Raw genomic sequence first — 20,098 nt, 5'->3', positions numbered from 1 at the left:
CCCTGAGTCCTGGCGAGTCTCTAAACTGTTTCTGAATTCCGTTTCCATCTCCCATTTTTATCCATTACCACACCCAAGGCAGTCCTTGTTTAAATCATTTCAACAGGTTTCTAGGGGCCCTCTGTGCCTCCCCTCCCACCCCAGTCCGTCTGCCATCTTGCTGCCTTTCTGAACAAGATGCCAGGCAAGAAGCGTGGTCTTTCTGAGACAGTTCTGATCACACCCCACCTCCCATGACCCCCTTGCTTACAAGCCTGTCTCAACGTGGCACTCAAGGCCCTGCTCAGTTAGCCCGCGCCTACCTCTCCCCTCTTCCCCTGGCAGTTGTCCCAAGACCCCCCTCACCAGATCTGTCTGTCTGCTTAGGAAAAACTGGTCAGGAGTTGCCAGGGAAGGGAAGCACTCGCTGTGGATGAGAGCTGTCCCCGTATTCAGGGTGAGGTCAGGCTGGAGGCCTCAGCAGGGGAGCCCCTTTGCTGGGATGCGGGACACAGGTTACTGGAACCCTCTGGGTCTCGGTCAGAGGGATGCAGTGCTGCAAGCTCCATCCTGGTAGGGCTTGGGGCCCTGGGAGGAGGTGCCGTGGGTTCTTACACAGGCCATGCTATACGTGGATGTGGGAGGGCCCAGCAAAGGCTGGGGTGAGGCTTCTGTGGTCCTCTGAGGCCCGTGTGCCCTGCCCCCACCCCACTCCACTGCCTTCACCCATCCGCACCCCACCATAACCTCTGCTTTGCTCCGTCATCCACAGGCATTGACAGATGTGCTGCTGGAGCCACCAACATCTGTGGCCCGGGAACCTGTGTGAACCTCCCTGATGGATACAGATGCATCTGCAGCCCCGGCTACCAGCTGCACCCCAGCCAGGCCTACTGCGCAGGTATCCACGTGGGCAGCCTGGGCTCACTCAGTGGCTGGGCTGGGTGGAGGCAGGGCTGGAGGACAGTCCAGAGTCCAGGCAGCCGAAAGCCCGAGCAGTGCTGTGTGGTGGATGGACTGAGAAGAGCAATCCCTATGGACAAAGCTCACCTTAACCTCGGGGAGACCAGTCTCTGGGAGCACCATCTGATGAGTCCCCAGGACTTCAGGAGGATGGGAAGCCACCCCAGGGTCCCCTGAATGGTACTTGGAGCCTTCAGCTCTGAGATCAGCCCACCCCTCAAACCGGCCATCTTGCTGTCTGCATAGCAGACTGAAGCCACGGCCATCCCTGGGGGAGAGGTTCGGAGGCATAACACATAAATCATCCAGTGTGGGCCTCATCCACTCCCCCAATATTTTTATACAAGGGAGACACATCCACTGTGCCTTGAAGGAGAAAGGAAGTTATCACCGGGCCGCTGGGGGAGGGGGACACGGGGCAGGGGGGAGGTGCGGGGCCACTGCCCCAGGCCCTTGGTTCTTGAATGGGCCCAATGAACCGACCTCATGGCCCTCAGCCTTAGAGATTTTTCAACTCCCCAGCCTCCTCTGCTCCCTCATCCCCTCCTTGCCCCACAGCACCACGCCCTGTCCAGGCCTTAGCATGGCAGGTTGCTGGCAGGTGCCCAAAGGAAGGCCTCCCTGACTGTCCTTCTCACCTCCCTCCGCTCAGATGACGATGAGTGTCTGAGGGACCCCTGCAAGGGAAGGGGGCACTGTGTCAACCACGTGGGCTCCTACTCCTGCTTCTGCTACCCTGGCTACATGTTGGCCACCTCGGGGGCCACACAGGAATGCCAAGGTAAGGTGAGCCACCTTTGCCCCTGGGAGGGGCACAGGACCCCACAGGTAGTGTTGGGGTGGAAGAGGATCCAGGCATTCACAGCACCCAGTGACAGAGCTGCAGAGTGTGGGGAGTACGGGGGCCGCAGGAACCAAGATCAGGGCTCTAACCTGGACCTGGGAGGAAGCAGACCCTGCACTGAGGCTGAGGTCGCTGAGACCAGATGGAGGAGTAGGAATCTGAAAGGCAGCAACATTCACCAACGCTCCAAGGAACTGTGACTGGAGCCAAGAGTGTGAGGGGTCTGGGGACGTGGCTGGAGATGAAGACGAAAAACCACGTCCCCAAATCCTGAGTGACAAGGAGCTTCTTTCTTATTGGATAAAGAGGGTGACCCATTAGGACACCAACTGGGACTCCCGGCAGCCTTGGGAGCAGGCTTGCCTTTGTTGGGAAATGCCTGCAAGGCTTTAAGCTTCCCTGGGAAGCTCTGCATGGGGCCGCTGGACAAAGATGCTTCCAACAAAGGCCCTTTAATATGCGGCATTTATACCGCATACGAAACACTCCACATACTTTTTTATGAACTACAGAGAATAGGGCGCAGCGCTTTCCGAGCAGTGCCGTAAGATTCATAACCGAGTTGGAATCCTTCACCTAGAGAATGACACTGCTGTTCTTGGGGCTCACATTGCTGGTTCTGGCCTGGGAGCTGTGTGAGCCCTAGGGTTACTGCAATGAGTAAGGTGTGAATGTTGGCATTGTGGGATGAGGAAGCACTGGTTCCGTATGGAGGAATGTGGGAAGGTTTCCCAAAGGGGTGTTTGAGCGGGGACCAAATAATAACAGCTACCATTTAATGAGCACTTCTCATATGGCAGCACCGTCCTAAGCCCTTTATTTATGAAGCTCATCATCCCAACCCCATGCAGCACAAATCCTTATCCCCATTTTACAGTTTAGCAAACTGAGGCTCAGAGAGGTGAATTGAACCACCCAGAGACCTCACACCTAGAGCCGTGGCAGAGCTGGAAACACAATCAAAGTCACCCTGGCCCCAAAACATGGTTTCCTTCCAACACCTTCCCTTACACACACGGTGAAGGAAAGGAGGGAGCACAGGGTATTTCAGGGAAAGGGAACCATTTCTGCAGAGGGCAGAGCAATGAACAAGCCTGGCGTGCTCTGGGAATAATGATAAATCCAGTGTGATGGGAGCACGGGCTATGCAGAGGAAGTGTCAGGAGCCGACGCCAGTTTGCAAAGTGTCTTGAGTGCCAGGTCGAAGTGCTTGGTTGCTGTCCCGCAGACAGTGGCAGCCAATAGAGGTTTGTAAGCAGAGGGCTGCGATGCGGTCAGCCAGCTTTCAGGGAGATGACTCAGGCAGGAGTGCTCAGAACAGTCTGGAGTTATCAACGGCAGAGGCCGGGAGCAAGGGGTTTCTCTGGGCTTCGCAGCCTTGGCAAGTGTTGTGGGCCAGAGGCACTGCTCCCTGCAGGCCCAGCCCACGATGCTGGCCTGCGACAAGCAGTGGCTGCTGCAGAGAAGGGTGTCGCCAGGACTGGCCCAGACAGAGGGTCCTGCCTTGTGCCAGCCTGGGTGTCCGGATGTCTTTGCCAACCCGACAGCTGGGGGAGGAGGCAGGAAGGTCAAGGTCAGCTGTCAGAGCTTCTCCCAGTGGGGTCTGGCTGCGGTGTGATGAGGCCTCATCCAGGACAATATCCACTTTCTAAATTTTGCTGCTCTGGTAAAACAAGATCTCCTTATTTTAAATATTTACTTTATTCTTATTTATAAATTATTTCGTTAATTTATATAATTAATTAATAGAAGGCATTACAATTTCTAGAATTAAAATTTAAATAATTGATTAAGATCAATTATTTGAATATTAAATATTTAAAATAACATTTACTTTACTAGTATCTATGAGCATCTTTTCGTATATGAGCCTTTGGGTTTCCTTATCTAGAAATTGCTTGTTCTTATCTTTTGCTCTCTTTTCCAGTCGTCTTTGCTGCTTTTCCTTGTGGCTCTTTAGGAGTTCCTTATAGATTCCAGATAGTTGCCTGGGTTTAGATATGACAACCCTTCCACCTTGTCCTCTGTCCATTGACCTTATCCACATGTCCTTTTTTAAACAGAAATCATTAAGTCTGATGTATTGAAATTCACCTTTTTGCCTTATTTTTTATGCTTTGGGAGCTTTATTTAACAAGTCCTTCCCCACTCTTAATTCACAAAGATATTCTCCTACACCTTCTTTCATTAAAGTTACAGTTTTGCCTTTCACAACATGTTTTAATCCATCTGGAGTCCATCCTTGCATGGGTGTTAAGATCGGGTCTTTTCCATTTCCATTTTTCTCCATAGAACAAGTCAGTTTTCCCAGGCTTATTTATCAGGCAGTCACCCTGGCCTTACCAGTTTGTGGGTCCTTTATCAGGTTCTCTTTAGCTTCCCAAAGGGAGGACCAGTTATTTCAGAATTGCCTGGAGAGTTATTAAAATGCAGGTTCCTGGGCCCGCCCAGTACTGCTGCATCAGAATCTCTGGAGTGTACATTTTATACCATCTGCCAGTGACTCCACTGCGCACAAAAGTGTCATGAAGTATTGCTCATGTCTGTAAACAAATGCTTATTATTCCATTCATGTAATAAGTACTTTTGGGGGGTCTGGGCTAGGTACTAAGGACACTAGGATAATAAGGCACATTCTCAGCAGTCAGGGGAAAAAAAAAGCAGTTACTATTCAATATAAGGGTTGATTCCTAAGGGAACCCTGGGAGGGGCCATATGGGTTGGAGGGGCGAGGGCAGCCTCACTGAGAGATGAGAAGGAAACAGCCAAGCTGGTGGGTGGGAAGCCACTCCAGGCGAGGGAACAGCACGTGCAGAAGCTCCTTAGGCTAAACTCCTTAGGCTTATCCTGTTGGCCTCAAAAATATCGAGCAGTTGTATTGCCTGTGTACCTCCTCGTTACTATAGTAACCATGTGATTACTATAAGTGCTCTTATCTGGGATAAACACGATGAGTACCTCTCCACTCAACTCCATTCATGCAACCACAGATAACTATGCCAGAAATCAACAGCAGAAGAAATACCAAGAAGAGGCCATCTCAGCATTAAGATATATTCCTATTAGTAAAGTAAATCAAGTGTTTTTTCTTGAGGCCAAAGAACTTTACACCAAAAACTGAATTGTATGTGGACTAATACCAAACAGTTATAAGTTTTTGACATTAGAATTTTGACCATAAAAGGAAAAGAAGGAGACATGTGGGAAGCAGCAACCAAGGTGAGAGAACCAGGCGGGGCTAGGTCACAAAAGGTCTCACATGCCGGGCTGAGGAGCTTGGATTTGATAGAGTAGGTTTAATGGTAGAATAAAAATAATAATAGCTAACATTTCTTCAGTGCTCACCTTGTGTCAGGCAGGCACTGTGCTAAGCCCTTTACCTGGATTATCTCATTTCATCTGCACAAAGCCTCTGTGAAGTGTTTGAACCATTGCTACGGGTTGGGGCAAGGGTGAGTCCTCCATTAATTTGAAGTGTTTTGAACCATTGCTACCAGTTGGGGCAAGGGTGAGTCCTCCATTAACTTGACTGTGGGGGGCAGGGAATGGGGAGTGACCAGAGTGACCTAGAGTTGATAAATTGAACCCACCCCTTTTTTCTTTTTTTAATTTATCTTTATTCTATTTATTTTTGGCTGCGTTGGGTCTTCGTTGCGGTGCACGGGCTTCTCATTGCAGTGGCTTCTCTTGTTGCTGAGCACAGGCTCTAGGCACGCAGGCTTCAGTAGTTGTGGCACGCAGGCTCAGTAGTTGTGGCACACGGGCTTAGTTGCTCCGCAGCATGTGGGATCTTCCCGGAACAGGGATTGAACACGTGTCCACTGCGTTGGCAGGCGGATTCTTAACCACTGCACCACCAGGGAAGCCCTGAACCCATCCTTGGAATGGGAGTAGGGCTCTGATGGCCATCAAACCAAGCAGAGGCATTTGTGTGACCAAAGGCTTGGAGGCTGGACCAGTGGGGATCAGCATACACAGCAAGGCTGGGGTGAGGCCTTGTGAGGCAGGCTGAGCAGCAGGGAAACCAGCAGGGGAGGGGCAGGACCAGGCTTGGGCTTTCAAGCCATCACAGGGCACCATTATGCTTTGGGACAATGGCAGAAACCAAATGGACAGATCCACAGCTGCCTAAGACGCTGTCTCTCACTGGCTGCTTAATCCCTAACCTTATTTTCTTTGGTGGGGGGGGCATGCCATGTGGCTTGTGGGATCTTAGTTCCCCTGACCAGGGATCGAACCAGGGCCCCTGGCAGTGAAAACGCCATCCTGATCCTAACCACTGGACCGCCAAGGAATTCCAATCCCTAACCTTTAGGAAGGCCCCTAGGAACTCTAGGAGCAGACTTCTGGGGGATTTATTGGGGTCAAGAGGGGGACTTCGTTGGCTTCCTCAGATAGTGCCCTAGGCACAGCCACCTGACCTCAAGACCAGCCCTTGCACTGGGGTAAGGAGACAGCTGTGAGAGTCCCCATGGGCCCCCAAAGTAGCCGTCCCCTCCAGGAGAAAGGAACTCAGGAGTCTGCAGGGGCCAGAGCCAGGTCAGTCTCAGACCCTGCCATTCATGGCTGCAGCAAGGATGCCTTCCCTGCCTGGGCCTCAGCATGGGTGTCCTTGGCCTTGGCCTCTGAACGGATGTCCCAGGACCCCCTGCAGGGCTGGCCCCAACTCAGGACTTTTCTGTGTGTTCACAGACATAGACGAGTGTGAGCAGCCCGAGGTGTGCAGCGGGGGGCGGTGCACCAACACGGAGGGTTCCTACCACTGCGAGTGTGACCAGGGCTACGTGATGGTCAGGAAGGGCCATTGCCAAGGTAAGGAATGGGGTGCCGCTCTCCCCTCTCCTGGCCCCTCCCCGGGCACTGCCCACTGCCAGCTCCCCTTCCAGCCTATCCCCGACTGGGCCCCTTGATGCCGAGCCCCCTCCTGCGCACAGAGAGGCCTATCTGTGGATTCTGGAGCCCTTCTGTCCCTCAGTGGGATTTTGACATCCTGTCTGTCCCGGCAGCACGGAGCACAGTAACTTTATGTACGTGAGGTCCCGGGAGCACCTCTCCATGCACCTCTGCCCCTCACCTTGAGTCATGCGGCAGAGGGAAGGTTGATCTATCTGGGAGGTGCCTGGGGCCTTGGGCTTGGCCTACTTGCTAAAGCTTTAAGGCTGTGAGCTCCTCAGAGCTGGACCATATCCTTAGATGACCATGCATGGACACCTGACAAACGTCCATGTGTAGGACACCCCAACAAATGCTAGTGGAATAAATGAACAAATGAGCCCTCCTCCTGGCCCCCTTTCCCAGGCCCTGCCATAAGTTGGCTGTGTCATTGCCAACTGATGTCCTCACAGACTGGCTTGAACCTGCCACCATCATGTCAGCTCCTGGCAGCCCTGCCACTTCCAACTCCCTGCCAGGCTGGGGGTCCCAGATGCTTGCAAGAGGCCTGGGTCATGTGCTCCCAAGACCGGCTGAAACAGGAAGGGGTGAGGGGGAATCCAGGCTCTCTCTGGAAAGAAGTTCTGCCCTGGATCCAAGGTTAGGCCCAGACGCCTCCCTGCCTCCACATTTCCCCGGGCCAGGATTCAGAGGGTCCTAGAGGTGAGAGATGAGCTTGTATGTCTGGTGAAGGGAGCCCACCCCCTTCCCAATGCCACTGCCACAGAAGCAGAGTCCAGAGCCCTGGCAGGTCTTGGCAAAGGGGAGAGGTCACTAGGGATGTAGGACAGACAATGCTCTGTCTGCAACCCTGGCGCGTTACTTTCCCCTCTCAGTGCCTCCCCGTTTAAACTCAGGCCCACTTATGATCAAAACCTGAACCCACTTCCCTTATCCTCACTAACTTACTGGGGACAGACAGCCTGGCATGTTCCGGGAGAAGGGAGAGTGCAGCGAGTTAGCATTTGATGTGTGCCTGCTATGTGCCAGGTGCTGTGCTAGGGGTCTGATAGACTGCCTCACTGAAGCATCGAACATTAGTAATTTGGCATCAGACTCCGTTAAAAAGTAAAGCAAAACGAAAGGAAATGAGCTAAGAAAAATACCAGGACATTAAAAATATCAAATGCATACTAATCAGTCCGTGCAAGAGCACAGGCTCTGGTGGAGACAGGCCTGGGTTTGGCTCTTGTCTCAATGTCTGAAAATGGAAACCATAATGCCCATCTTAAGGGCTCTTGGGAGGACTGAATAACCTGCCATATACAAAGTGCACATGCAACCCCTCCGCGAGTAGGGGGCGGCACTACCGTCTGAGGACCCGTTCTCTCTCACGTCTAATCTCCCCTCAATGCCCGAGTCTGTGCCCCTGGATTGTCCCCTTCCCCTCCGGAGGAAAGGTTCCAGACACACACCTCGGCTGGGAGGTCAGGCTGAGTTCCTGGCCCAGGGCAGACACTCTGAGTCTGCTGAGAGAAAAACGGATGTAGCCTGCACACTTCTCCAGGTTTCCGCCCATAACCACAGAGCCGGCCCATCACCCCGAGAGCCCAGTGAATTTCCTCTCCTTCTTTCTTCTTCTTCCAACTAAGAAACCACTCTTTCCAGTTAAACTCAGAGTCTCTGGTGAAAGGCCCGAGTGGTCTGGACAGCAGCCCATCCAAAGTCTCGACGGCATTTCCATCGTACCGGGACTCTGGGTTCCCATGGAAAGGGGTTAGATTCCCCTGCAGACTGCCAGGGCTCTGCTGTCCCCACCCACGTCCAAGGTCACCTGAGCGTCTGGCACCTGAGTGAGCGCCCTCTCCACCCTGTGCTCGGACAAGGAACAGAGGCAACACCCTCACATTTCCTCACGCAGAGGCTGCAGCGCTGGTTAGAGAAGCTCCAGGATCCTCCCAGTGTACAGACAGCAGGCTGGCAAGCTGGTCCCTGGGGTGACTGTTTCCTTGGGTCTTCTGGAATCTCTTCAGCAGCCTCATACCAAGAGGACGTGAAGGTTTAGTTAGTCACATGGTCTCATTCTTTGCTCAGCAAACACTTGTTGAGTGCCAGCTGGGTCCCAGCCATGGGCTAGGAATATGGCAATAAAAAGACAGACAGCTCCTGCCCCCCGAGGACCAGGGTAAAAGCTACCAAAACATACCATAAGCTTAGATTAAAATTCGAACCCTAGACTAGGCAGAAAAATCTGGCTCCAGGCACCAAGAGGTTGGTGGAACAGCCTCAAGATATCTGGTGACATCAGAGCCTGTGCCTTTAACGTGGAACCCACTTCATCCAGAATCTTTATCTGGCTCCTTTAATCGGCTAGGCTAGTGGCTCCGTTATATCCACCCCCACTTAGGAGAGGCCTGCCCTGGCTCAGGTGGAGACTGTGGGCTGCTTTGACCCTCTGCCCTCCCTCTCTCACCTGCTGACAGACCTCTCACACATGATCATCGCTGGCTGGGGCTCTGGTCTGAGGAAGGTGTGCCAGGTGTGCCAGTGGTGGGTGTGCCAGGATAGGCCAGGTTATACTACATTAACAACCAACCTCAACCTTAGTGATTTAGGACACCACAAACTTGATATCTGACCAAGGCCACATGTCCATCATGAGGAAACATCCTGCCCCACGTTTCCTCACCCTAGAACCTGGCTAAAGGAATAGCCAGCATCTTGAATGTGGCCAGTGTTCATGGAAGAAAGGAAGGGCACTCTGCAGGGTTGCACACAAATAAACGTTTGGGCCCATGAATTACACACGTCATAGCTATTGGCCAGCACTAGTCCCCTCGTCCCATCCAACCACAAGGGACCAGGAGGCACAAGCCCACCATGGCCCAGAAGTGGAGAGCTGGAATTCTTAGTGGACAGCATTCGTCCTGCAAGTCTCCTAATGCCCAGTGTGAAACAGTTCAGGCACCACCTCCACAGATGTGCCCCGAACATTTGGGGCAGGGCAGGCCTCAGGACCCTTTGCTCCTGGTAAATCTAATTTCCTTCCTATCCTGCCTGATCCCTGCAGGAGAGGTCCAAAGACTCCATTTTTCCTCAGTGTGGTCTTAGAGGAGGATCTTTGCCTCATTCTTTCTCTTCATCCCGGAGTCTCCCATCCCTGAAGCAGGAATTGTGGCTAATTCCCAATGGCTTTGCCCATTTTCCTTCAGTACCTCAGCCAAGGCCAGCGGGCCATGGTGGTGGCCAAAGTTGGTGGCCCTAGGACCTTCATTTCCTCCACCTCTGTCTCATTCTCTCCATCTCTGTCTTTACAGAAGCCCTTAGAATAGTTTAGCCTGGTGTCACCATAGCCCAGCTAGGGGCTCTTGGCTGCCCTCTTTCCAGAGGTGAGCCTTATCTCAGTGTCCCCAAGACTGCCCGGGAGTTCTGGGTATCTCCTTACACACACCACCTGAAAAACCACCTGCCCTGTGTACGTCTTCCTCATGTGGACCCTCAGGGTGAAGTTTTGACCTTGAGAGGTACCTGGTTCCCTGGGACAGAGGGCTTTGATGTACCCGGTCTTCTGCAGACCAAACAACCTCAGAGGAGATTCATATTCACCCTCCACTTCCGGGCCCATGTCCTGTCCTATAATGACAGCTGCTGGCTTGACTCCCTTTGCAGAAAGCCTGTGTTCTGACCCTTGGCCCTGCCTCCTGCCTTTCTTTCCTCCATGGGTGCTGAGTAGGTCTTCCTCCTGGGCAGTAGGGCCTCTGAATCTCATGAACTGGTGGCCTCCCTGCAGGAGAATGACATTTATCCACATAGGGAGGGTAAATCTGGCGCTCGGTCAATCTGTCTGTCATGAATAGTGACTGGGAACCTGGACACTGGGCCAGAGGAGCAGAATGTCCTCCTGCAGTCCTGACCCAGAGTTCAATCCCTGTGTTACAACCTCCCTAACTCAGCCCAGGTCTCCTGGGTGCCTTGGATGGTGGACTCCCCAGTATGCAAGCTTCACACTGGGAAGAGCCCTGCATGCAGTTCCTGGGAGAAAGCTCACCCTCCCGCTCCCTGTCACTCTCCCAGGACTGGCTGCCCTCTCTCTCCATGGATCACCCCTTCCCCTACTTGTCTGGTTGGTGCTCAGACTCATCCTTTCTGGCTGACTTTCCTGGATCTCACCAGAGTGGGTGCTGGAGCTCTACGTGGTTCTCAGCTAGAAGAAAAGTCTCCTCTCCAGCTGAGAAGCCTTGCCAGCCTCCACCTTCACTCTGCATCAGCCTCAGGGCTGGTCTTGGCCACATCTAAGATTGGGGGGTCATCCTCAGTCCTCCTTTCCTGGTGCAGGGAAGCCCTTTTGGCTTTCATTGCCCAGCTGGGATCTATTCTGGGGCCTCTGGGTTCTGCCAAGCATGTCCAAACACATCATTGTCACCCCTTGTAAAGGAACAAGGGAGATACGAAGGCCCTTCCCAAGAGTCCAGCTCATGAAGTCAAGCTCTCTCACCCTCCCGTAACTAGTGGATGGGCAGCCTCCTTCACCAGGGAGTCTCCCTTCCTAAAGCTCTTCCACCTCTCTTTGTCCAGGACAGTGGGTGGGAGGTGGGGTTGGGAACACAAGACAGCACTCACTTTTTCCTAGTTTCCATCAGTACGGAAACTGACATCCCTCCTTCTCCCCAGCCAAGGGCAGGGTCAAGGATTTGCTTCTTCACAGCCCACCCATGTGCTGTGGTTCACAGAGATGACCAAGGGGGGCGGGGCTGTTATTTTGCAGATATTGACGAATGCCATCACCCTGGCACCTGCCCTGATGAGAGATGCGTCAACTCCCCTGGCTCCTACACTTGCCTGCCCTGCGAGGAGGGCTACAGGGGCCAGAATGGGAGCTGTGTAGGTGAGGGCTGCTTGCCAAGGCACTGAGGGGGCTGTTTGGCCTTGGGACCCCTGGATGAGCCCACAACAGGAAGGGGAAGGGGTGGGCAGAGGGAAGTGGCTTGGAGGCTATTGTCCTCCATGACCTGGCTGGGTTCCCAGATGACGCTGGGGCTGAGATGGGTGTGCTTCAGTTACTGGTGCCCTGCCCTCTGAATCAGCCGGGGGTGGGGGGTGCCTGTCAGCTCCTTGGCCGTATCCATCCAGGAGCTACAGCCCAAGGTCCCAGCGGCTTCTGTGGCTGGATCCTGCTAGGTAGAGTGTGGTACCAAGGGTCTTTGGAAGAGGCCGACACCGGTGGTGTGTTTCCCGGGGAAGAGTGGTCTTCTGCTCTTCTGCATCTCAAGGTCTCAGTGTCTAACAGCAACGCCTAACTGAACAGCGGGTGCCCTTCTCCCTCCGGCGGGGAGGGGTGCTGCATGTCATCTGTAGGAGGAACGCTCTTTCCCCTCAGCCCCTACAGGAAGAAGGACCCAGGGTTCAGAATGCCAGGAGGGACTGAGTTGTGAATAGACGCTTTGAGGCTCTGGAGAGGGCAGACATTTCCCAGGCCCTTGAGACTGCCACTCAGCCACCCAGGCATAACTTGCCCTCTCTCTGCATTGCCCACTCACCTATTGAACCTAGTGGGTGGGCTGGGAACATGAGATAATGCCAGTCTGGTTGGCGGATAGGAGACCAGAGAGGTTCAGACTCACTATAAGGTGAGTCAAGGGTCTTAGACACTTGACTCCAGGTGTCCTCAGATGGGCCAAACCAGTCCCAGGGCTGGGGGACCTGGCCCCCTTTTCTAGGAATTTGCAGGATGCTCTGTGTCACTAGATAGAGCTGAAGTGAGCTCGGTGGGGGGAAGTGAGCTCAGGGGAGAAAGGTACCCTGTCTAAGTAGGTGGGCCCAGGAACAGGAAGGACCTCATGCCCTTCCCAGGGTGCCTATGGCCCCTCTGAATGCTGATTCCCTGGCCTCGTAATTGAGATGCTCTCAGCCTGACGTTGGAGGCTGTGTGAGGGAGATGAGGCCAGCCCGCCATCCTGGACTTCTCTCCCGCAGATGTGAATGAGTGTCTGACCCCTGGGGTCTGCACCCATGGAACGTGCATCAACCTGGAGGGCTCCTTTAGATGCTTTTGTGAGCCGGGCTTCGAGGTCACCTCAGATGAGAAGGGCTGCCAAGGTACAAAGAAGATCTGAAGCATGCTTTGTCCACAGCGAGTCAGCCTGCAGCTCCTTCCCTCTGGCCCCACATCCCTGAGCATGCTGACCCAACATGTGGCTGCGAGACCCGTCCTTTCCCCCACCCTGCCCCACTCCCGCCCCACTGGTCTCTGGCTAGCCTGGCGTGTCTGTCCTGCAGAGCCCCACACAGAGCTCAATGGCCTGTTTCAGATGTTGACGAGTGTGCCAGCCGGGCCTCGTGCCCTGCAGGCCTCTGCCTCAACACGGAGGGCTCCTTCACCTGCTCGGCCTGCAAGAGTGGGTACTGGGTGAACGAGAACGGCACCGCCTGCGAAGGTAACCCGGGGGAGGGGGGATGGCAGAGAGGGACCGAGAACACAGGCCCTCTTACCTCTCAAAGAACACTCCATCTGTCCCCCAGCTTGGGGCTGATGCTGAGGGTCTCCAGGCTAGGCTAGAGGACCCTGTGAATGAACTTGGCCCCAGGCACAGCTTCTGTTTCCTCCTCCATGAGGACAGGAGGAAAAGGGAGTCACGGAGGAAAAGGGAGTCACGGAGGCAAGAGGGAAGCTGACAGCAGAGCTGCCCCAGGAGCATCCTGGGGAGAGGGTACTGGGGTTGCCCTACAGAAGGCTCACAGCCAGGGCCTCCCCTTCCCCAGGGAACCCCAGAAAGTCCTATAAGCTCAGAGAGGGAGCCAGAGGCGTGGGGTGGTTCCTGCCTCACCAGGTGGAGGGAGGCCTCCTAGGCCCCCGGGTGACTGGCTGGCTGTCTGCCCCAGACCTAGACGAGTGTGCCCTTCTGGGAGTCTGCCCCCCGGGAGTCTGCACCAGCACTGCAGGCTCCTTCTCCTGCAGGGACTGCGAGCGGGGCTACCGGCCCAGCGCCCTGGGCCACACCTGTGACGTGAGAGGCCCCCCACCGTGGGGGAGAAGAGCGCAGACTAACCCATCACCCTTAGAGAAGGGCGCTCACCTCAGATGGTGGGCCAGCTGGGGACACCTATTCTTGCCCCTCCCCCAACAGTAGTCGGAAAGGCGACTGCAGATTTGGGTCTAGGGGACCACTGAGCCACTGGATCACAAGCTTCAGCGCGTGTCAGAATCGCTGGGGGAGTTTGTTCAACAGGAAGCTTCCCGGGACCTTGTCCCAGACCTACTAAATCCACCTCTGCTGGGGGCCCTTGGGATCTGTCATCTAACAAGGTCCTCAAGGGTTCCTTGTAAGGGTGGGTGCTGGGACCATATTCTGAAAAACCTTGGCCTGTACCAGGCAATCTGTAGGCCAATTAAAATAATCTAGTTTCTGTTACCTTCTCAGGTTCTCTGTATCTCCTTCCTCGGCTTATTTCTCATTTGCCTTCCCATTGTTTCTCAGTGAAATCTCAGCCATCTCAGCCATGAGGGCAGTGGGGTTCGGCCACCCTAGGCCAGGGTTGCTGGGATAGGCCAACTGTCCCCAAGGTGGGCACTGTGTGAGCTGCCAGAGGCGAGGGAGCTGGGACAGGAGGGAGCTGCAGTCATCCTGCTCCCCAAAGGCTCCCTCGCCAGCTTCTCCCAGCTGTGCTGCTTTACAAGGGAATGACGCCCCATGGGTCCAGTCTCCTCAGGCAGGTGCCAGGTCCTCTGGAGACCTCCCCGTTGGCTCCTGCCCTTGGGAGGTGCTGCCATCGGCTGCCCTCCTCCCTGTGTGACCCTGCAGATGTGGATGAGTGTGAAGACCCCCAGAGCAGCTGCCTGGGAGGCGAGTGCAAGAACACGGCCGGCTCCTACCAGTGCCTCTGCCCCCCGGGCTTCCAGCTGGCCAATGGCACCGTGTGTGAGGGTGAGTGGCTCAGGTCTCCCCACCGGGGATGGGGGCAGAGTGCGCGGGGAGGCGGGAGCGTCCCCGGGACACAGCACAGCCCACCTTCTCCCTGCAGACGTGGACGAGTGCGTGGGAGAGGAGCATTGCGCACCGCGCGGCGAGTGCCTCAACAGCCACGGGTCCTTCTTCTGTCTCTGCGCCCCCGGCTTTGCCAGCGCAGAGCGGGGCGCCAGCTGCCAGGGTGAGGAGCCAGCAGCAGGGGGCGCTAGAGGCTATCTAGAGTACTGAAATAAAATGCTCACGGTCCCACCCAGGATGGGAAGATAGGAGGCTGAGTGATGAGATGGGAGCCAGGTGTCAGGAGGACTCAGTCTTCCTCCAGGGCCTCTCCATGGTGTCTATGGCAGGTGCCCTCACCCTCTCTCCCCTTGACACAGCCCCAGTTCCAGGGCTCCGCCCCCCAGTCGGGCCTCTGGTTTCCAGCTCTGGACTCTCCCTCGGACCTTCTAGCACTTTCCTACTTCGAACCACTCTCTGGCCCTCCTATGGGCTCCTCAGGGCCCAGAAGAAGCTGCACAGGGCCCTGGGGACCCATGGCTGGTCCTGCTGACAGATGTCTCTATTCTAGATGTGGACGAGTGTGCAGTCACTGACCGGTGTCTCGGGGGGCAATGTGTCAACACTGAGGGCTCCTTCAACTGTCTGTGCAAGACTGGCTTCCAGCCCTCCGCAGAGAGTGGGGAGTGTGTGGGTAAGGGCTCTGGGGGGAGCGAACGGGGCCCCTCCCCACGTCTGTCCCCTCCACTCTGCCTCCTCCTCAGCTCCCTGGGACCTGGACCCCCAGCTTCCGGGAAGCAGAGAACTTTCCACAGATTAATCATCCAATGCATTTATTGAGCCTCTGCTGACTCAGGGACTGTCTCAGGAGGTCCTTGTGCCGGCAGAGCACACAATCTAGTTTTTAAAGCCAAACTGATGCAATAGATATTTATTAAACACCACCTGGGTTCAATGTCTTTTGCTGGAACCAATAGACAGTTATGGACAATCCTGAAATTGACCAAGGGAGACAGCTATGAAGACGACTCTCCATAACACACTTTGGGGAAGGTTTTCTATAAAGAGAAGTAGAAAGTGCCCTGCTGTAGAGAGCAGGGTGTGGGGGACAGGAGTGTCACAGAGGCTGAGAGCTCAGCGCTCTCCTAAATAGCAGAGGGCTCACCTCCTAGACGCTCAGCCCTGCGGGTCAGGGGAAATGATCCTGAACTTGATGTTTGGGGGTTGACATGAGCACAGTAGTTTGGAACAGATCAAGGACCCCAGAGGTTGTGGGGCATGACCTTTTAATGCCAGAGACGTGGGGCCAGAGTAGTGACCCGGCCACTTCTGTCCCCTCTCATGACTCTGGGGACAGACACCGATGAGTGTGAGGACTTTGGAGACTCGGCGTGTGGGGCCTGGAGGTGTGAGAACAGCCCTGGCTCCTACCGCTGTGTCCCGGGCTGCCAGCCCGGCTTCCACGTGGCCCCGACTGGAGACTGCGCTGGTGAGTCGGGAGCGGGTGTCCAGGGTTAGAAGCCTGAGGACACCTATTTTTCATGTATCCAGCTAGAAACTATTTTTTGCAGCTGTTTGAAGTTTGTGTATTTTCCATACAGCAGTGCTTACACAAAAATTGCAGAGGAATGTGGTAGAGTTTTCCTTTCCTGTATTCAGAAGTTAGCTTTCAGAAATCTTGGTGATAATAGACCAAATAAATAAGAATTCCCAGCGAATAGAGAGCACACCCTACACTGTAGCCTCCCCTGTCCCACAGACATAGACGAGTGTGCCAACGACACCATGTGTGGGAGCCACGGCTTCTGCGACAACACCGACGGCTCCTTCCGCTGCCTCTGTGACCAAGGCTTCGAGACCTCACCCTCCGGCTGGGACTGCGTTGGTGAGAAGCCTGTGGGCCAGCCAGCTCTGAGCCAGGGAAGGGAAGGCCCTTGGGCCCTTGATCCCATCTCCACAGATCTTGGCTGCCCTGCATGGAGGGGCCCTAGGGCCCTCCTCCTGAAATGTTCAGGGTCTAACACGGCTCCGTAAGGGGTCCTCATAGAGTGGCAAGGGAGGGAGATTTCAGCTCCAGCCTACAGGGGCACCTTGGCCAGGCTGGTCAAGGAAGCGAGGCCACCTTCAACCAGCAGGGGAAGCAAGCACACTAGTGAAGTCACGACCCTTCCCCAGAGACCCTAAGGTCTCAAGGGGCACATCTGGGGACGGTGCAGAGGGAGGAACCCTTCCTCTTTGCCCACGTATGGACTCTTTGCTGCCACCCTTCTCCTGCTTCCTCTTCCTTCCCATGCCCTCTGCTCACCTGTTCCTCCTTCCTGCTAACTCATACCCACTTCCACTCTTGCCCCAAGGCCTAGCCTGTTTCTTTGGGGCGGATGAGACAAGGATCTGCCCGCTGGGCTTGAGGCAGGGGCAGGGGTGCCTGGGCTGCCTCTCCTACGCCCACGAGCCTGTCCTCCTGCCTGGCAGACGTGAATGAGTGCGAGCTCATGCTGGCGGTGTGCGGGGCGGCACTCTGCGAGAACGTGGAGGGCTCCTTCCTGTGCCTCTGCGCCAGCGACCTGGAGGAGTACGATGCTCAGGAGGGGCGCTGCCGACCGCGGGGGGCTGGAGGTGAGCCCTGGACCCCACCCCGTCGTTGTGCACCACCACTCCATGGCTTACAAAGCGCTTCCCCTGCTCCAGCTCTTGAGAGGGATGTGGGCCGGGCCGGGCTGCAGCTCAGGGATGGAGCGCCGAGCGGTGAGGGGTCTGAGAGTGTGGTGCCGAGTCTGCTGCAGGCCAGGGAACTTCCAGGAGGCTGCAGGGTTGTGACGACCCTACAGGAGGCTCAAGAAGCTATAATGCCAACTTAGGGGGGCCCCAGGGATCTCGGATTGAGTTTTGGAGGAACCCTCAATCCAACCCCGGGGAGCTCTTGGCTGAAGGAGACTCTGAAGCTGAGCTAAGCTCGACTCTCCCCGTCCCACTCCACCGAGAGCTGCTGCTGGGTTCAGCCTCTCAGCCCTGGCTGGACTAGGACTCAGCTGGACTTCTCTGACTTGGGGAAAAGCAAGCAGGACTTAGAACAAGGAAGGGTGGGAGGGGCAGGGGTACAGTGTGAAGCAGAGGAATGGGCAGAGAGGGCTGCCCATACGGTATGCCAGGGACTGGGGGCGCCCCACTGCAGTGGAGGGAGGCAGGATGGTACGCTGGAAGGAGCGGGGGTTGGCACCAGAGGAACGGGGGTCAACTCTGCTAGGCCCCTAGGTGGCTTTGGCAAGTCACCTAGCTTCTTGAAGCCTCGGCTGCCTCTCCTATGACAGAGGGCTGAGGGTAAGCTCTCCGTAAGGGTGTGAAGAGCATCAGGCGAGACAATGGAAGCATTTCGCACACTAAAATGCTATATAAATGGTTAACTTTTATAATAAATTCAAAGGCTAGGGTGCCCCAGGGGGCCATGAACAGACAATAATAAGGGGCTTCTATCGCAAATAGATCAGAGGATCCCTGAGGCCCTGCCAGGGGAACACCCCCCAGGCCCCATCCGCATGGGATGCTACTCTGGGCAAAAGGGCCAGCCGCCCTGCTCCAGCCTTCTGGGCCGGAACACCACGCAGGCCGAGTGCTGCTGCACCCAGGGCACCGGGTGGGGAGATGCCTGTGAGCTGTGCCCAGCAGAGGACTCAGGTAAGGCCCCCAAGGGTCCCAAATCCTCTCAGGGTCAGCTCTGCAGGGTGACACTGAAAGAAGTGGGGGGAAAGGAAGGGGGGGCGGGTAGCAGAACCCTTCTCCCTCTGAGCTTGGATGCCTCCCTGCACAGTCGAATTCAGCGAGATCTGCCCTAGTGGGAAAGGCTACATCCCCGTGGAAGGAGCCTGGATGTTTGGACAGACCACATACACAGGTAACCTCCCTACAGACCCTCCTTCCCAAATGCCACTCACCTGACTAGGCCCGGCCTGGTCCTCCAGGAGGCCCCCAGGGAAGCTCTGCATGCAGTCCCTGCCTCTCAGGGTGCTTCCAACGTTCCTGTCCCAGGGCTGCAGATTTTTAGCTGCAAGTTCTGACCTGAGCTCCTCCTGGAGTGTCTATACAACCCCACTTTGGTTTCTCTGCTCCCTCAAGGCTGAACCCTCCAAGGAACAAACTACGATGCCTCGACTAACCCAGTCACAGGGCACAGGGACACAGGCTGGAGGCAGCTGCTGGTCTCCCTGGCCCCACTTACGAAGCCCAAAACTTTGGGGAACTCACACTCAGAAAGGGTGGTTCAGGTATAGGCTCACACCTGAAACTGGAAAAGGAAATAACAGAAATGGAAGTAGTTCCCCTTGAATGCCTGCTATATGCCAAACACCGTTTTAAGCACCTTACGTGTATTAACCTTTTAATCCTCATAATAACTCTAAGAGGTTAAGTAGTGGTATCCATATTTTCTAGGTAGGAAACTGAGGCAAGGAGAACTTAAGCAATTTGCCCGAAGTCACCCACCCAGCAAGCGGCAAGGCCGGAATTCGACCCCAGCCAGTCTGGCTTTGGAACCCCTAGTCCTAAGAACTGCCCCATCCTGCTTCTCGCCTTCCCCTCGCCTCAGCTCTGCCCTCCCACAGATGCTGACGAGTGTGTGATGTTTGGGCCTGGTCTCTGCCAGAACGGCCGGTGCCTCAACACGGTGCCTGGCTACATCTGCCTGTGCGATGCTGGCTACCACTACAATGCTGCCCGCAGGAAGTGTGAGGGTGAGACACCTGGCACCCCTCCCCACCCTGGGGCCCAGAGCTGAGTGCTCACCCACCCCTGCCAGCCAGCCCAATTCTTGCTGGGAGTTCCCCTTCCCGGGGAAGACACCCACTACAGCGGGCAGGTCTGAGGTGAGGGAACCTACTGGAAAGGCATCCCTGGGAAGGGGGTGAGGAGGGGACACAGTTACAAGAAAACCCCCTTCCCTGAAGGTGGCCTGTGGGCAGGCCGCGTTGGCACTGCCCCCGACCTTCCTCCCATCTCCCTGCCTCCCAGATCATGACGAGTGCCAGGACATGGCCTGTGAGAATGGCGGGTGTATGAACACGGAAGGCTCTTTCCACTGCTTCTGCAGCCCGCCCCTCACCCTGGACCTCAGCCAGCAGCGCTGCGTGAACAGCACCAGCGGTGCGGGTCAGTGGGGGGGCCATGGGGCGGTGGGGCAGCAGGGGGAGCGGACCTGGGCTGGGGGGCTCACATGCCTCCATGCCCTGTGCCACCAGAGGACCTGCCTGACCATGACATCCACACGGACATCTGCTGGAAAAAAGTCACCAATTACGTGTGCAGCCATCCCCTGCATGGACGCCACACCACCTACACTGAGTGCTGCTGCCAGGACGGCGAGGCCTGGAGCCAGCAGTGTGCCCTGTGCCCCCCCAGGAGCTCTGGTGAGAAGGGCGGCCTGTGCCTGAAGGAGGGAAGGAGGGACACCTGCAGAGCTGGGCTGGGCCCCAGGGTAGGGGATGTCCTC

General features: G+C 55.7%; 2 protein-coding genes across 3 annotated transcripts in view; one reads left to right on the top strand and one right to left on the bottom strand.

The window, feature by feature from the left end:
* The window catches only part of FCF1 (FCF1 rRNA-processing protein), a 239,062-nt gene that overhangs the window by 183,894 nt on the left and 35,070 nt on the right, over positions 1-20,098 (bottom strand). The window lies entirely within an intron of this gene.
* The window catches only part of LTBP2 (latent transforming growth factor beta binding protein 2), a 101,619-nt gene that overhangs the window by 76,260 nt on the left and 5,261 nt on the right, over positions 1-20,098 (top strand). The window contains exons 16-32 of one of the 2 annotated variants that reach the window (XM_081227555.1): positions 752-880; positions 1,595-1,723; positions 6,479-6,598; positions 11,424-11,543; positions 12,632-12,754; positions 12,967-13,092; positions 14,458-14,580; positions 14,678-14,803; positions 15,191-15,313; positions 15,977-16,108; positions 16,379-16,504; positions 17,092-17,235; positions 18,100-18,291; positions 18,425-18,508; positions 19,215-19,343; positions 19,621-19,758; positions 19,848-20,015. In XM_081227555.1, the coding sequence (XP_081083681.1) occupies positions 752-880; positions 1,595-1,723; positions 6,479-6,598; positions 11,424-11,543; positions 12,632-12,754; positions 12,967-13,092; positions 14,458-14,580; positions 14,678-14,803; positions 15,191-15,313; positions 15,977-16,108; positions 16,379-16,504; positions 17,092-17,235; positions 18,100-18,291; positions 18,425-18,508; positions 19,215-19,343; positions 19,621-19,758; positions 19,848-20,015 (2,232 nt within the window). The remainder of the gene's footprint in view (positions 1-751; positions 881-1,594; positions 1,724-6,478; positions 6,599-11,423; positions 11,544-12,631; positions 12,755-12,966; positions 13,093-14,457; positions 14,581-14,677; positions 14,804-15,190; positions 15,314-15,976; positions 16,109-16,378; positions 16,505-17,091; positions 17,236-18,099; positions 18,292-18,424; positions 18,509-19,214; positions 19,344-19,620; positions 19,759-19,847; positions 20,016-20,098) is intronic. The other variant, XM_081227556.1, reaches the window with a different exon arrangement.

This window comes from Mesoplodon bidens (genome assembly GCF_964165515.1).
Source record: "Mesoplodon bidens genome assembly, chromosome: 3".
Taxonomy (NCBI): domain Eukaryota; kingdom Metazoa; phylum Chordata; class Mammalia; order Artiodactyla; family Ziphiidae; genus Mesoplodon; species Mesoplodon bidens.
The sequence above is the reverse complement of the archived record's forward strand: the minus strand, read 5'-3'. Positions and strand labels throughout refer to the sequence as shown.